Source organism: Poecilia formosa, unplaced genomic scaffold, assembly GCF_000485575.1.
Source record: "Poecilia formosa unplaced genomic scaffold, Poecilia_formosa-5.1.2 Scaffold17, whole genome shotgun sequence".
Classification (NCBI taxonomy): domain Eukaryota; kingdom Metazoa; phylum Chordata; class Actinopteri; order Cyprinodontiformes; family Poeciliidae; genus Poecilia; species Poecilia formosa.
Genome location: NW_006799956.1, coordinates 1,131,319 through 1,147,671, shown reverse-complemented (window position 1 = coordinate 1,147,671; position 16,353 = coordinate 1,131,319). Strand labels below are relative to the sequence as shown.

Genomic DNA, 16,353 nt, shown 5'->3' with positions numbered 1-16,353 from the left:
CATTTGCCTCCTTACAGATTTTTTTTTTGTTTTTTGCTTTTTTGTCACACTTCAGTATTTCTTGCCACCAATAGAATTTAATGTTGGATAAAGATGAGCTGTGGGGAAAAAAAATCAGTTCATCACATTCGCCAAAAAATATCTCGGTGATCCCCCAAACTTCAGTGGTAATATTCTGTGGACTGATGAGACGAATGTGGAACTTTTTGACCTTAATCGATAGTATCATGAATTTTGCTCTACCAGGAAATGGTGCATAATGTCTCGCTGTCAGTACAGGCCTTTTAGCCCAATCACATTTTGGTTCAGCACCAAACTGATGATAAAATTACAGTCGCATGGCCGCCTCTTGAGGACTAATGCAAAAGGGAAAAAAAGCAGAAGGAAATAAAGAAGTAGTTTTGGAGGTGGCCTCACTGAAACCTGGACTTAAATGCAATTTGGATTATTTTAAACGTGCAAATGCTCAAAAACCCTCTAGTGTTGCTGAACAGAGTGGGCCAAAATTCCCGAGTGGTGATGTGAATTTCTCATTGCCAGCTAGCGTGAACACCTGCTGCTAGTTATTAGGACAATTTGGCCAGGTTTATATGGCTTTTTTGTTCCTTTTCCAAAGGAAATCACTTAAAAATTACTTTTCATGTTTTCTTTATACATTAAAAGTTTCAGATTAAACACATTTTAAGTTTAGCAAAAAAGGGGATAGATGCAAAACAGTGGCAAATCTGAAAATATTCTGTTTATCAACAGACTTATTTGGTCATTAACTTATAAGTGTTACATTTACATTTTAATGTACATTTGGCAGACAAAAGAAAAAGGTCAGCTAAACCTTTCTGATGCCGAGCGAAGGCTGCCCTTAGGTCATTACAGAAGACCTACCCAATACTGAAAATTTCTGAAACTTTCTGATGAAGTGCTATGGGATCGCACTTTGTTGCGTATTAAATGTACCCAGGCATTAACGACTGAACGGACTCCATCATTTTTCCATCCAAATCATGTTCCTCAAGATGCAATGATGTCGGTCACAAAGCAAAAATAAATTCAAGACTGATTTGATGAGCATATGTTTTAGGTTTTGAGTTTGATTCCAAACTTCTGAAAACTTTAGATGAACATTTGTGGGTTGGAAAAATTAGTTGGGTGTTGAACCACTTGGTTGACTCCTGCTTAACCTTCTCATTCACTCAGTTTGGGGCAAGCAGCCCGTTACCAAGACAGACACACTGTCTACGCAACGGCCATTAGGCCCGACAACAGACCCCTGTGGAGCTCCTGGCAGGGGGAGCTTGTTAAATGTGTGGACCTATTGTTCGGCCAAATTGGCCTGTGACTCTAATTGCCCAGTTAGTCCCTTCTAATGGGCTAAACTCGTCTACCCAATCTGGAACCAGCCTCCAATCTTCAGATCATGTCGTAAAGCGTGGCTCGGCTGTGGTCGGTTACATATTCATTGTCCCTTTTCCAGACAGACCTGTTGTGAAGTCACATACATGGGAGTAGACTCAAGAGTCGACACTGCTTGGGCAACTTCAACAGACTGGGTTCAGTGGATACCTCTGATTCACAAACAAAAAAAGGCCTGAAGGAGCTGGCCATGATTTAGATACGCATCTAAATCTGGAGACAGACGACCTCTAAACATAAACATTGACATGTAGTTGGATCAAGTTGCATTAAGTGGTTTGAATAAAGGATTTAAAGAGAATGGGGTGTAACTCTTGGCACATTAATCAGGTTAACAGCATCCAGATGTGGCTGTTTTGAGGAAAACAATGAAAATATAGTGTATATGTACAATCACTAAAAATAAATGTCGCATTATGCAATTGGGGGCTTCAGAATTGGGTTTCATGCTCTTGATCAGTGGTTTATTTTCAGGCTCTTTAACTGTTTTTTTTCCCCCATTTTTCTTAGACTTTGAGTCACATCTCCTGACAGCTTATTATATAGTCACCTTATTAGAGTTCACCACAGGGTAATAAGTACAGCTTTTTACAAAATAGTAACGAAAAACGGCAACATAGTGACCAAGAAACACAAGAAAGGCCATGGATGGAGTCATGGAAACTATTGGAGGTTGCAAAACAAGATCCTAGACAATTCACAAAGCCCTGTTCAATCTATAATCAAAAATTACCGTTGAGTACTATGCCACAACTCCAAACCTATTCATGGCTGTCCCCCAAAGCTGAGAGAACCAGTCAGCTAAAAGTCCTTTAGTAACTGAAGGAGCTGCAGAGGCGGGATAATCTCACAGTTTGGGCTCAAGCCACCTCAACTATTTGTGTGATCTGGTCATATGAGACCAGATCACACATGATCTCAAACTGAGCTATTTTTGACAGCTAGCACTGCACATCACTCTGATCACATTTATTTTTTTAGCAGGGAAGCTGCTAGGCTATGTTATTCCTCAGGATCCTGTCGTAGGTTAAAGTGAGAGGCCCCTGTGTTAGTCTGTCGCACAAAATTCAATTTAAGTACATTATAGGTTTGTGGTCTTGACATACTCAAATGACTTGAGTCTTTAAAACTGTAAGCAATGCCTCACTGTATATAATGAGGCCTTCTTATTTCACCGGGCCTAGGCATAAAACTTAGCATCCATAACGGCCATTGAGTCTGTAACAAAAACATATTTTATTTTAGGTTAAATATACAGCTAGTTGGACAAATGATTCGGGTTGTAAATGACTACTGGAAACCCTGTAATTTTGAAGCCAAAAAGTCATTAAAAAAACTTTTTTCTTTTTTTTTTTTTTTGAAATTCTGAAAATTTCTGATTCATTCCAAAAATGTAAGCCTCCAGGGGTATAAATCAGAGTGTAGCACATGTTGGTTCAGTAGTGCTATGCTCTGTTTTTTTGTCGCCCTCTTCAAACTTTCGAAGCCAGTGAAGCGGATTGCTGTGGCTGCTCTTCACTCAGTGAAACCTGGGGTGTGATCGCCCATCGTCGCCCTCCCCCGTCTCACACACCCTCCATCTGCTCGCTGCCTCCTTTCTGTCTGCAGTAATCACAAAACAAGCCGTTGTCTCCAAACACATCGTCTCTATGTCTTTTGATAGGTAGTTGATAACAGACTCGCTGGCTGATTTGAGCTGGCCCACCTTGCTGTATATAAGGGGAGAAGCTCATGAGAGGGGCAAGCAAGCGACTCCTCTCGTCCTCCTGTGTGCTCCCGGGACTTTGTCAGCTTTTCCTTATGGCTGCTCTCTTGGCTGTAGCTCTGTTTGCGTCTCCTTTACTGGCATTCGACCTGGGCCAGTCCACTCGGTGCGTTACCATCCCCAACCAGATGAAAGTCTGCAAAGACGTCGGATATTCTGAGATGAGGCTGCCAAACTTTTTAGGCCACAGCAGCCTTGAAGGAGAGGTGGTGCCACGCTCTGAGGACTGGAGGCCCCTGCTGCAGACCGGCTGCCATCCTCAAGCCCAAGCCTTCCTCTGCTCCATCATTGCACCCGTCTGTCTCGACACGTAAGTTTTCCGGGGGGTTTTTTGTGGGGTTTTTTTTGTGATTGCAGTAAATAATTTTTTCTCTCTCTCCCTCAGCTTCATCCAGCCTTGTCGTAGTCTGTGTGTGGCAGTGAGGGACAGCTGTGCCCCAGTGCTCGCCTGCCAGGGACATCCGTGGCCCGAGGCTCTCAACTGTGACCGCTTTCCTGCTGAGGAAGACATGTGTCTCACCCCCCTTGCGAAATTCAGCCACTTTATGAAAGGTGACGAGCATAAAATTACATTTGCAATCCGTCATTTTAATGCTCTTCCTAATGCCTCCTATTCCTGTCAACAATTAGTAAAAATACTTTTTTTTTCTTTCTTTTTGAATTGGCAGACTTGCCAAAAGCTGTTTGCCAGAAGTGTCCTTCTGTGGAAGTGGCTCCTGCAATGAAAACAGTAATCGGTGCTTTTTGTCATCATGACTTTGGTAGGATTCCAGATTCTGTCAAAGAACTCAAAATGCACTTTGTTGATTTTATATCAGATCCTCAGTTTTTTCCCCAGATGTTGACGTCCTTCTGTCCTCCACAGCCGTCACCGCTAAACTCCACCGCCTTCGCCACCCCGCAGGGGAGCCGGAGTTCCAGGTCGAGGGCCATGTGGAGTTTATCCGCCAGGGCCCTCTGTTGCCTTACGACACTCGGCATCTCCTCCGGGATTGGCTCCTTATCAACCTGAGCTGCGCCGGCGCCCTGGTTCGTCCGGGCCGCTCGCAGCTCTACGTGCTGACCGGTTCTGTGCAGCCTGACGGCAGCTTCGCTCTCGTTCGTTTCTTCCCCTGGCACAAAAAAGACACGGGCATTGCACTGGCAACCCGCAAATGGAAACATCACAGATGTTGAAATACGTTCATACAAACTGTATTACTCTCGTCACTAATTTACTTCTCAGCTTTTTCTGTCTGTATGCTGTAATATTATGCACTAGGACCTGTAAATAGTACTAAGTGTAAATTCATATATTTTATTTTCTTGGAGGATACTGATGTATTTATCACATTTTTTATGTTTTGTACAAACACGGCAAAATATTTTATACCTTGAATGATGTGTAATATTTTAAATGGTTTGTGTCCTTCAGCAAATGCTGTTCTGGTCATAAGTTTGCGTGCACTCATCAGCATGAATGTCATTTTTAACTTTTATAATTCTAAACTCCAAAAAAACAATTATAGTCTTTTTATGGCTAGAAAGTTGCTTGCAATGTCCAAAACGAGGGTGCAAAGTAAAGAGGTTTAGGGGTTATGATTTATTGTGGCTTACTTTGGCGTGCCACAAGGAGGGGTTATTGGTCCAGAATTATTTCTTGCATTATACAAATAACTTTTCCAGTGCTACTACATATATAATTAAATATATATTTTCAGATGAGACTAATTTAGTTTGCTATTGTAAAAACTTCTAAAAGTCACGTTTTGTGCAAGAAAACAAAACTTCTGTGTTTTAGGGTTTTAAGTATAAAATCCTGGAAACCGCATGTCAACCATATAAAAGGGAACGTCAAAGTATTTCCATATAAACTCATAGATTTGTTAAAATATACAATATTGGGGACAAGGTTCTGCTCACAGATGCTAAAGGTTCTAACTGTAAACCAGTCTTAACACAACTTGTTTGCAATTGCTAACTGTAAACAAGTCGCATCATAAAAGATTATTCTCATACAAAATTGCTGTCAAAGTCCTCAAGTTATGAAATGTAATGATTTAAAATAATGCGAACATTTAGGGCAGCATCAGTGTCATTTCTAGATTAATCTTTTCTCCATGGAAGTGTGAACTAAGACATTGGTACTAGAGATTATTAAAAAGCTCTAAGATGAATCTGACATGGTGGGTTTATGTAAACAATGACAAAATGTTGGTCTCTTTGTCACTCTATATACTTTATAACCACAAGGTGGCACAGTTGGAACAAACCACAGGTCTGCTGTGTTTTGTTCTAACTGTAGTTTGTAAACGCATTTAAACTTCTCATTTGTCACAAAAGGCACTGAAGAAAACGTCCATTTGTTGTGGACGAGTCATGACTATTGACAGAGGACATTCTGTCCAGAGTGGCACTGATGAGGAGACAAATCTTCCATTTTGCATCTCGATTGATTCATTTTCTCTACGCGACTGAGCGGGTCTATCTGGCATTACTGAACCAGGATTCTGTTCAGCACCTTTTTTTAAAAATATTTTTTAAAGAAGACCTATTCAGTTTTATGTTGCTCAGTTCAAAACGGGCTGATAATTTAACTCAACAATGAAAACAGAGTTGATTTTTTTGATTTTTTTTTTAGTAGATTAATCTCCCCATTAAGCACCAATTGTCTCAAACGTTTGACGTTTTCATTTCAAAGTAACGTTAAAGAAGTCTATTCTCGTTATTCACTCTTAGCAGTTTTAAGATTTTGTCACCTTTTTTTCCCCCCAAAGTAACATTTACTTTATAAAGATATCTACATTTATGGTAGTTTTTTTCACTGAAATATGGTGACATTTGTTATTGGCAGTGAGATCAACACAAATCGTTGTGGCCGTTAGCAGTCACAAAGGCATCCGCTAACCATAAATGTTATCTTCTATTCTACTTGTGTGTTTTTTGGGTTTTTTTTGTAGTAGTCCAAAACAGCATAAACAACTCTAGATTGTTAAATCTAAGATTAAATATAATAAATCTCTGTGATTTAAAATGGAGCCTTCAATTATGTAGTATGACAAGTTTCTCTTCATAGAAGTAGTTGAAAACAGCTCTAATGTCCAGGCTCTGCAACAGGTCAGCGACGGAGCATGAAGCACTCGCACTCCCAGAATTTGTCAGGCGTGCCGCACAGCAGGGTGACTTTTGGTGAGGGTTTTAAAATAATATCCCAGGCTTTGCACATCTCACAGAACACTGCTCGATCCATCATCTGAAGACAGCAGTCATAAGATAGAGCTGCAAACTTCCAAGACAAGCCCATCATCCATCTTAACTGACGAGTAAAGAGCGTTAAAGCAGCCAAGAAGCTGCGTGATGACTGTGAAACCTCAGGAGCTGCAGAAACCACAGCTCAGGTGGGAGAATCTGACAGGACGGGTGGCTTTTAGTTGCGCTCGCAGCAAACCTGGCCTTTGTGGAAGGGTGGTACAATGAGGAAGACATAAGAAGTCTGATTTTTTTTGTTTGCCAACCCAGTGATGGAAAGTAGGGCTGAAACGATTAATTGTGATTTAAAAAATCTGCCTGCATTTGAGGGAAACGTTTGTCACTTTAAGAGTCCACCAAACATTTTACAATTCCTATTTCGACGGTTTTTATTTTTTATTTATTACTCTTCAAATGAAATGTGTTTTCATTTGAAAAGTGCTATTCTCACCCTTTTTTTTTCTTTTTCTTTTTTTTTTTTGCCTTTCCAACTAAAGAAACAAGACCAAAGGTATGTTTTCTAAAAGTCCTAAAGTATAATTATGGATTTTGGGAGGCTGCTGTTTTAGCAGTAGCATAGGTGGGGAAAGTTCCCCTCCAAACCTCTTTGAAAGATTAAGTCTTAAAGCAATCTAAAGTAATTTATGGCATTTGCATTCTGGATTTGAGCATTTTGTCAGGCTGGACATAGTATCATCCATCACCACATAAACAGCTTTGTCAGAAATTCCTTCATCATCAGTCACCCATGTTGGAGTCGACTGTTTTCCAGACGACGCCTTTGGATTTTACTCTCTGCAGAGGAGCAGTTAGTCTGCCGGGGCAACAGTGCCACACATTGGGGATAACAGCACTAGATACAAGCACACACAGGCCAAAATGTTCATGTTAAATGTTTAAGCATAAGTTTACGGCTTTACATGTAGAAAGAAGACATTTGCATGAAAGTCTTGATAAAAGGAGCAAAGCAGAGGAGCTGGATTTTTTTCTGATTATTTGTCTTCTACTGTGATGACCTGATAATTTTAGCAAACATATAAAAACAATCATTTTTATTTTATTTTTTTTATACAAGTTATATGCTTCAGCTTTAAGAGTTGGGAATCTTTTCCTTTATTCTCTAACAAAACATCCACTCAATTGCCCTTCATAGTCCAACTATTAGCTGAAGTTAAAATAACAAATCTCACAATATATCTGTTTATTTTTGATTAGTTTGCACTTCACATTATTAGCCTAAGTCATCTACTTAAATTTGATAGATTTGAGTGGGGGTGGTGGTGCCAGCAGCGGCATTATTGCAAACGATACAACAAATCGTAATAACATTAACATGGGTGATTTATGAATTATTTGAACCCTGATGGAGGAAATGTCCTGATTTTTAAATATTAAACTCTTTTGTCAAAGCTTTTTACTTAAGCATTTTTTTTTCAAACGTTCCCTTAGTCTTCTAACGTATTATTTTTGTATCATAATTGTGAGCATGCAGTTATCATGACCCAAATATACATTTTGTGTGTTTTATAAAACACCATCGTACACTTAAACAGCAATTTCCACCAAATTTTTCCCATGCATTCATCATTTTTTTTTATGATAAAATACAGATAGATTTTGAGGAAAGTACTAAACTAAAGACGTGGAGGACTCACCAATACCTGTATACTACAGTCAACATTAGTCCCTAATAATATGGTGTAGTAGAAAAGTATATCATGTTATTTACAATGTGACGATTTAATAAAACATTTAATTTACAACTTATCCATCCATTCAAGACATTGAGGCAAATATTACCTACATGGAACTGTATTAAAAAAACGAATTAGAAGAAGGTTTCTAGAATGGATTTTCACAATTTTATGTAATTGTATACAAAGCTCATTTGACCTTTAGATGCATTTTCAGTGTTAGCCTGTACAACTTTGTGTGTAACGTCAGCATTTGAGTCTTTGCAGAGAATTTTGTAGTCATGATCAAGTCACTTGCTCAGCATCAGCTCATTCATGTGTCTCTGGCGCTCTTCTGTGGCGCTGAGCTGTCTGTTTTCTTGTCCGCGTGATTGTGGGACGTTTGGACTTCGTCTAGAGGTGGACGGCCTCTGGCCAATAGCTCATCCATCGGGGAGCGGATGCTATGAACCTCTTTCTCCTTGTGGTTTCTCCATTTCATACGACGGTTCTGGAACCAGATCTTCACCTGAGGGAGCAAGAAAGCGGAGAAATGTTTCAGTTTGCCTCACGGTGGGGTTATTAATTAAGTAACCCCAACCTGGAAGAAGATAAGGTTTTGCATCATATTCTCCTTTAACTCTTTTTTTTCTTGGGATTGTAGAATGAAAAACTCAGATTACATCAACTCTGTTACCTGTGATTCCTTCAGGCTGAGATCAGCTGCCAGTTTGTTCCTGTCCATTTTGCTGATGTACTTTTGCCTCCGAAAGGTTCTCTCCAGTTCCTTTCTTTGCTCTTCGGAGAAAACAGCCCTCCTGAGGATCCCTCTGCGGGATTTGGGGTTTGAATTCGACGACCACATTTGAACATTTCCTCCTTCTGAAAATCAATAGATGCATGTTGTTTGAGACTTGGAATAGCATCTCTGCCTTTTGAACTTTTCCATCCTGTCTCACCAATACACTTCAATGTGTTTCATTGGAAAGTTTAGTGACTGAGTAAGACCAAGGCATTATCTTGTAAACATCAATTTGCACATTTTGCCTCAGATTCTCAATTGGATTCCGTTCTGGTCTTTGACTAGGCCTTTCTGACACATGAATATGCTTTGACCATTCCAGGTTAGCTCTTGGCTCATGTTGTGGGTGAAACTCTAAAAGGTTTTATGCTAAGATTTCTTTCTGTACGTATCTCCAACAGTTATGCTATTAACTCCAGCCTGTACCCTATTAAGACAAGCAATTCCACAGTATGATTTTGCCACCACCGTGTTTCATCATGAGGAGGGAGCTTATGGTCATGTTTTCCACACAAAGAATTTTTAAGTTCAATTTTGCCCTCATCAGAGCTCCTTCTTTTTCATGTTTCCTGGCCCCCAACATTGGAAACAGGACTTCCTATGATGCTCTTTAAAAATGTAGCAATCATGCCACCAATCTGTAAAGGCCATTTTTATAGTGGACAGCTAGTATTTGCGCTACCAACAGATTCTCTAACTAAACTGTGGATCTGCTTAACATTAATATTCTCCTTTCTTGACCAGTATGTTTTTGTGGATGGTCAGGTCTTGGTTAGGTTTATAGTTTACTCATAGTCTTTTATTCACTGGATAATTAACTGGATGAGATATTTAAAGCTCATTATATTGTTTAATAACCCTTTATCAACAACATTATCCCTCACCAGTTTGCAGCCTTGGTTTTTAACTATTGTTTTGTATGAAAGACAGGCTGTATACTGATACCAAATTGAAATGACCTACTACTATTTATCATTGATTGATAATTGCATACTACTTATCAATTAGATTACATTTTTGGTTGCTCTTGGTTTTTATTTTTAGTAAAGCGGGCTCAATACAAATTCATGCCAGCCTTGTTGTCCCTTTGTCTTTAAACCAAGTTAAAAACCGTTTTTGCCATCACTCATTTCGACTCCCTTCTCTCCGACTGTTGGCTTTAACAAACTTGGGTTGTGTAAACTGAGCAGAGCATTGCCTCTGCAAAGAAAAAGAGAGATTTGTTGACCTGTAAGAACCAGTCCCACGGTGCCTCACTCACAGGTTCACGCACAACAAAAGTCAAGTGAAACGATTTATCTGATACATTCAGCATTGCCTTTTTAATCTGTACGACAAATCTGCACATAGACCACCTCCGGGGAGCACAAAACGCGTTTGGATATGCTTCTCACTTCTCAATTGAACCTCAATAGCTTTTACCTAAATGGCTGATTACAGGGTCATTCCTGGGTAATATGTGTCTTTTTCTAGTGGGCCGACCATTGAGCCCTGCGGGACACCAACAATGCATCCGTACAATGGAAATGCCATTACTCGATGGCTCAGTGGCCCAACACTAAATCTTTTCTCTCGTCGCTTCGAAGCCAGTTTGTATGTGAAGATGAGCTCGAATAAGTCTATAAAAGTCACTTTCATTGAGTGCTTTATGTCCCAGTCAAGTTGTCTTCAATGGGCCGGAATGAGCGTTGAAGGACAGCAGAAAAGAGGGGGGGTCTGTGAGCCAAGCTCTTTAGCCATACAATAGGCGGGGGATGTTCCTCGCCCGGCCCTCTCCTGCAGAGGAATGGCTGAGTTTTTTTTTTTTTTTCACGCTCAGCGGAGTTCATTGCGGCGGTGAAAAATTGCAGCGAGGTCGCGTGTGGATGGTGGAGTGAAAGTGCCGATTGGTCACGGCCGCCATTGGCATTGTTTTGTTGCCGGGCACTGTGGGAAAGTGTCACCCCACTAAGAAGACTCTGGCGACTTGTGGGATGAAGGCTCTCCCTGATTTGTGCTTTTCTCCACAACACCTGACAGCCACCATGAATCGCTGCAACTAATAACTTCCAATTGCCGAGGAACAATGGCTAAAGAGGACGAGCGTTTGACTTCATCGGTTCTGTGTCAATTTATGGGAGGTACGGGATAGCAGCAGTTGAAGCACAAAAACGCATTTTCTACCGAGATAAAATGGCGACATTTGATTTGTATTTGTACCTATCAAATTTAATTGATCCTGAAGGTGAAGTCTCATTAAAAGTAAAAGAAAAATGACATTGTATGTCTTATTAAGCAGTAAGAACTCCTGTCACATTATTGTCTAAATATAACGGAGACAAATTGTTCACTATTTCTGCACGTACGCAGTGGTAAACAAGTGTATTTGTCGCTGACCCTTTGGGACTCTTAAACCCCACCCCATCAAACCCGCTCCAAACAGCCGTGAATGGTTATGAATAGAGCGGTGCAGAGATGAACAGAGAATTAGCTCTCTGGCATTGCATCAGTAATTAGCTGTGGAAAGCATGGCAGACCTCACTTGCTTAATGCTTAGAGAGCAGCTGAGGCATTGCTGATGAGGCATAGAAAACTCACTGGAGAAGACGGGAGGAGGGCTGGACCCACCGCAGCATGCCAGCAGATACGGCGGGCTCTGCAGGAAGACGCCGCTCAGGACACCTGCAAACACAGATGCAGTCATGAGCGACGTGTGATCTAAGTTTCTAAAAGGTTTGTTGTGTTGAATTGTTTCAGTCTTGCAAATCTAAAATGGTTGCACTTGAAAAGAAACTGAGAATTGGGAAGGAGCAACTGCGGTAGCTCTTAATATGGGGGTTGGATGTGTATGTTGGACACGTCACAGTCATAGACAATGGCATAAACGTTTACCTTTCCTGAATATTTTACAAATTAAGTAAAATATTATGTTCAAATAAAAAATAAAATAAATCCCTCACCCCTCCAAAAATAAAAAATAAAATCAAGATTCTGTCTTATTTTTATATCTTAACACATAAAGACCATCCTAGACATGTTTGCTTTTGGTATGAACATAATGTGACAAAGTAACCCTTTTTCCTCACATCCCTCTTTAAACAGCTGTTCATTAGCATCCAACTAGCCAAGGTAGATGTCTGTCGAGCTTCTTAAGCTGCAAGAAAAGATTCCTGTCTAAACTACGCCTCATTCAGACTTAGCAGGATGTAAAAAGTTTTAAAACGAGTTTATCTGGATGCTGCACACAATGACGAAGATGCGGTAAAGAAAATCTGAACTGAGCCTCGGTTTGCTCACAAAACAGCAACGTCGTTTCAAAGAGTCCAACCGTTATATTTATTGAAGGAATCTGTACTCTTTAATTTAGCTTCATTTCAATGCGGCCCATTTATCTGCTGATCGTAGGGTTGCACAAATTCTTGCTGATCATCTTTAAAAAAAAAAAAAAAACCTGACCTTCCGATTCCGATTTTCTGAAAACTGAGATTGTTATAAGGTCATAACCCACCTTAAATGTTCCAATCTTATTTAATTGAAAAACACCGAACAATATCTCTGAAATAAAGCAAGTTTGTTTTAATTCCCCCAGAGGAAGTGCTGTAAAATTTTACTGAAACGTTTACGGCATTGCTGTCCAGACAACTAAATTACCAAAAGTAAGCTAAAAAAAATTAATAAAAAAAGAAAAAAAAAAATCAGTCCCTTTAATCCTTCATTTTTTTCACATTTTAAAAACAACCAAAACTTGCACAACAGTAGTATTTTGCCTTATCAAAATCCTAAGGTTTGAGATCAGTTGAGGACAAACTACAAAAATGAAAGAAATTTGTGGAAACAGGATGTTACCACAAATTTCCTGCTACTGCAGCCAAAATTAAGCTTTGAATTGTTAAATTGTAAAGGTGAAAGCATAATGATGGTACATAACATTTGAACATTATATAAACCTAAACAGTAGCAAAAATTAATCTATAGGTTGAGGTTTACAATTTATAATAAAATAATATTTCTGGACTGGATGGACTGGCGTCCTGTCCGAGGTGTAACCCGTTTACCAGTTCCCCTCGTTATCCCACTGGGGATAAGCGTAAGATAATGGACGAATGGATTATTTCCGGATGGAAAAAAAAACAAAACAGGACAGGACGTTTACAGTCTCGCTTTGTGGAACCAAAAATCTAATTAGTTTCCTTTTAAAGAGTCTTCAGCAAAGTTGTGGCAAAGAGTGAAAGTCATTTGTCAAACTAAAGCGTTTTTAACGGTTCCTTATGTTCTCCTTTTTGTAAAATGTTCCTCCAAAGGATTGCAAGAATGTGAAAGGCCAGTTTTCCTTTGTTTTTGTTTTTTGCATAAAGAAAACGTTGCATCACAGGTTCTTTGTCATCCCAGTCAGCTAATAGTAAAAGTTTGTAAAAAAAAAAAAAAAAAAAAACCCTGCAATATTGGCAACAACAATTATTTTTAAGATGAGATTATTATTAGCTTCACAAATGTGCTCAAATTAAGTTGTTTTTTTTTCCCAATAAAACATTCACTGTCAAGTTATTCTACTGCAACAGAAGAATTTTTAAGGATTTTCACACATTTTTACAAGAACTAACAATAACCGTAAGAGTTCTGTGTTGCAGGCGCCATCGCATGCATGAAAACTAACCATGCGCTGACATCTCCATGCTGTCGTTTTGAACAACAAACCGATATGAAACTGAGCACAGGCACGCATTTTTACACCAAGGATTTGTTGCCTGAAATTAATCTGTGGTTTGAACTGATGAAAAATTAAACCACAGATTAGTTTTTCTTTGCCATTCAGTCCATCGTGAATGAACTTCGGTGCAACATGGATCAGAACATGTTTGAGTTTTTTCGTCCTTTTTTTAAATTATTAATTATATTTGTGTTTACATCAACATGTCGCCATTCTTATTAGCAGATCAGAAAAACTCTTGAGCCGATGTGGCTGTTCGGGTCCAACTCAGAATCACGGCTGTTTCTAATGCATCACCATTCTTCCGTCTCTTTTGGAAATTAGTTTAAATGCAAATATTTGAGTTGTCCAACAATCCCTATTTGTAAAAGTAATATTTAGAATAGATAATGATTGCACACCTTTTGCCAATTATGATTAAAAAAAATGTTTTATAAAAATCTTTATGTAAAATGGCTTGAAGCAAACATACATTGCTTTAATCAGTCAGAAATAACAATAATACCTGAGCAAGGTAGAAGTGGACCGCCCATAATTTTCCCCTGTGGAGGGCTCAGGCTGTGATGGGCTCCTCGCTCCTGGCCCCAGGGTCTCCTGGGACGTTCACATGCGGCTTGTCTCAGGTGTCCACACGCTGTTCCCTCCGGATGGACAGGAGGACTTTGTGATTTCAAAAGATTGTCGATCAGAAAGCTCTTCCCAGAGCTTCCAAACCCTGGTAAAGTTGCAGCCATGTTCCTTCTGCTGCAGCTCTGAACCGAGACCATCCTTCACTCCGGTTCCCTCCTCAGCAGTCGCAGTTCGGTGACTCTGGATCCCGTTTTAATCCCGTCCTGGGTGACCCGGGCCAACTTCATTAAACTCTGAGGCAGACAAAAGTTCTCTGGCCTTCTTCTTTCGGGCCTGTACTTTGCTCCAGGGCTGTGATGTGATTGGCTGAGAGGCTCTAATGTGTTTCTCAATTCAGATAAGGCTGGGGCCTTTCTGGAGTGGCAGAAGGTGGGTCTGCCTCATTCATTATGTCAAATAGCCTATTAAATGATAGACACCGGAGACAATGAGGTGCTGGCCGAAGTTTAACATGAACCAAACAGTCCTCTGCAGTAGTAAATAGTTTTCTCTATTCTCCAGCCTCCCTCTGAGCTCCATTGTGCCCAAAGCTTCTCAGCAGTTCACTGGAAATGCACTCTGTGTCCTTTTTCGACGTAATTTCAGACACTTTGCTTTGTGGGGCTTTTCTTGGTTGAGAAATGTATCTGAAATGTTTGTGGTTATATAATGCTTGACAAATTCTGTAATTGGTAGTTTTCTCTCAGTTACAGCATTTAGTTTAGAAATTACATTTTTTCAATGTGTATGTTCAAGTTGCTATTTAAGATATAAACATATCTATGAAATGTATTGTTTTATTATTATTATAGATTTTTTTGTTTTCAGTTTAGGCTTTTGTTTAGTTCTTCCCTTTCATAGAAAAATAACCAGTAGTTTATTTCTTTCAATAACAAATGCCTACTGACAATGAAAATATACCTTCTCATTAAAGTATCACATAGAGTCAGTCTGAAATCTGAAGTCAGACATTGACGTTCTTTTCGTTAAACCTCTCAAAAGTCCACCCTGTCTTTAGCCTTTTAGCCAAAAATTAAAATGTTTGTTCAAAATTGTCTGGTATTTTGAACTGGTCATGCTTTCGTGTTTTCTTTGGATGAATCAAGTCTTATGTGTTTTCTAAACATAGAAAACACAGGAGAATATTGTCACATGTAGGACACAACCAGGGCTTGGTAGAAATTTCTGCAGCTTCATTAGTGATCCTGTCATCCTCGCTTCCTAATTTCATTATCTTAAATAAATTTTGGCGAAACGTTGGGTTTTTTCGAATGTCCATGTTGTCCCATGTTTTCTCGAGTTATCAATGGTTGCCTTCACTGCATTATGATTTATATGCAATGCATTGGATTGTTTTGTGCCCTTCTCCTGATTTTTACCTTTATGTTTCAGTCCAGTTTTGGCTTTTTGTCTTTCTCTAAACTGTGGCCTTCTGTGAAGGATACAAATGAGCAAAAAGTTAGAAAAAAAATCCACAGTGATAGCTGAACCTTAACTGTATTCAATCAGTGAATTGTCCATGGTGTAGACTGGATGGAAAGGTGGACAGACAGATGCTTATTTCTCTAAATGGATGATGTAGATGCCACATGTTGATTTGCTGTGCTCTCATTAGTTTACTTGCCAAAAGCAAGACGATCAACAGGTGTTTGAGGTGTGGACACTTTTTGGACTCACTGTTCATCCTCGAAATCCAAAAGATTGTTTTGTGAGTAGTTTTGTTGATGACTTCCCAGGAAACACTGTTTAGCTATCATTAACGATTACGGTGAACTTTAGATATGTTTAGATTGTGAAGGGCTCAAGTTGTATTTGTGAACGCTGTCATAGATGGAGAAGCAGAAGCAAACACTGATGATGAAACTTAAACAAATGTGTTAGTTTTTTTCAGTGTTTCCACCTGTTTAGTATATCACCGCTGTATTCACCACTTGTTAATTGAGTAAATGGTACGCTAGCCTTGTACCTTATATAACATCACATTATTTGCAAAACGATTGGATTTTTAAGAAATATTTTCCATTTGTTGTTGGAGCATTAAACCAACTCAAATTTAAGACTTTTAAAAACCATTATGAATGGAATTTAAGACCAGCATCGCAATAGAAATGTACAAGAGAAAATCTCAAATAAATAAATTGTATGAGTTGGCAACAAAAGTGAACCAATGGCTAAGACG

At 39.3% G+C, this 16,353-nt stretch overlaps 2 protein-coding genes across 2 annotated transcripts; one reads left to right on the top strand and one right to left on the bottom strand.

The window, feature by feature from the left end:
- The first annotated feature begins 2,770 nt into the window (after positions 1–2,770).
- Positions 2,771–4,632, top strand: szl (sizzled). Its single transcript, XM_007546699.2, has 4 exons — positions 2,771–3,485; positions 3,561–3,727; positions 3,844–3,936; positions 4,041–4,632. The coding sequence occupies exons 1-4, from the start codon at positions 3,142–3,144 to the stop codon at positions 4,349–4,351; spliced, it is 915 nt and encodes a 304-aa protein (XP_007546761.1). The 5' UTR covers positions 2,771–3,141; the 3' UTR covers positions 4,352–4,632.
- Positions 4,633–8,127: 3,495 nt separating this feature from the next.
- On the bottom strand, positions 8,128–14,561 carry dbx2 (developing brain homeobox 2). Its single transcript, XM_007546826.2, has 4 exons — positions 14,071–14,561; positions 11,456–11,539; positions 8,774–8,958; positions 8,128–8,605 (listed from the first exon to the last, which is right to left on the bottom strand). Exons 1-4 carry the CDS (start codon positions 14,330–14,332, stop codon positions 8,411–8,413), a joined length of 726 nt encoding a protein of 241 aa, XP_007546888.2. The 5' UTR covers positions 14,333–14,561; the 3' UTR covers positions 8,128–8,410.
- Positions 14,562–16,353: the final 1,792 nt, after the last annotated feature.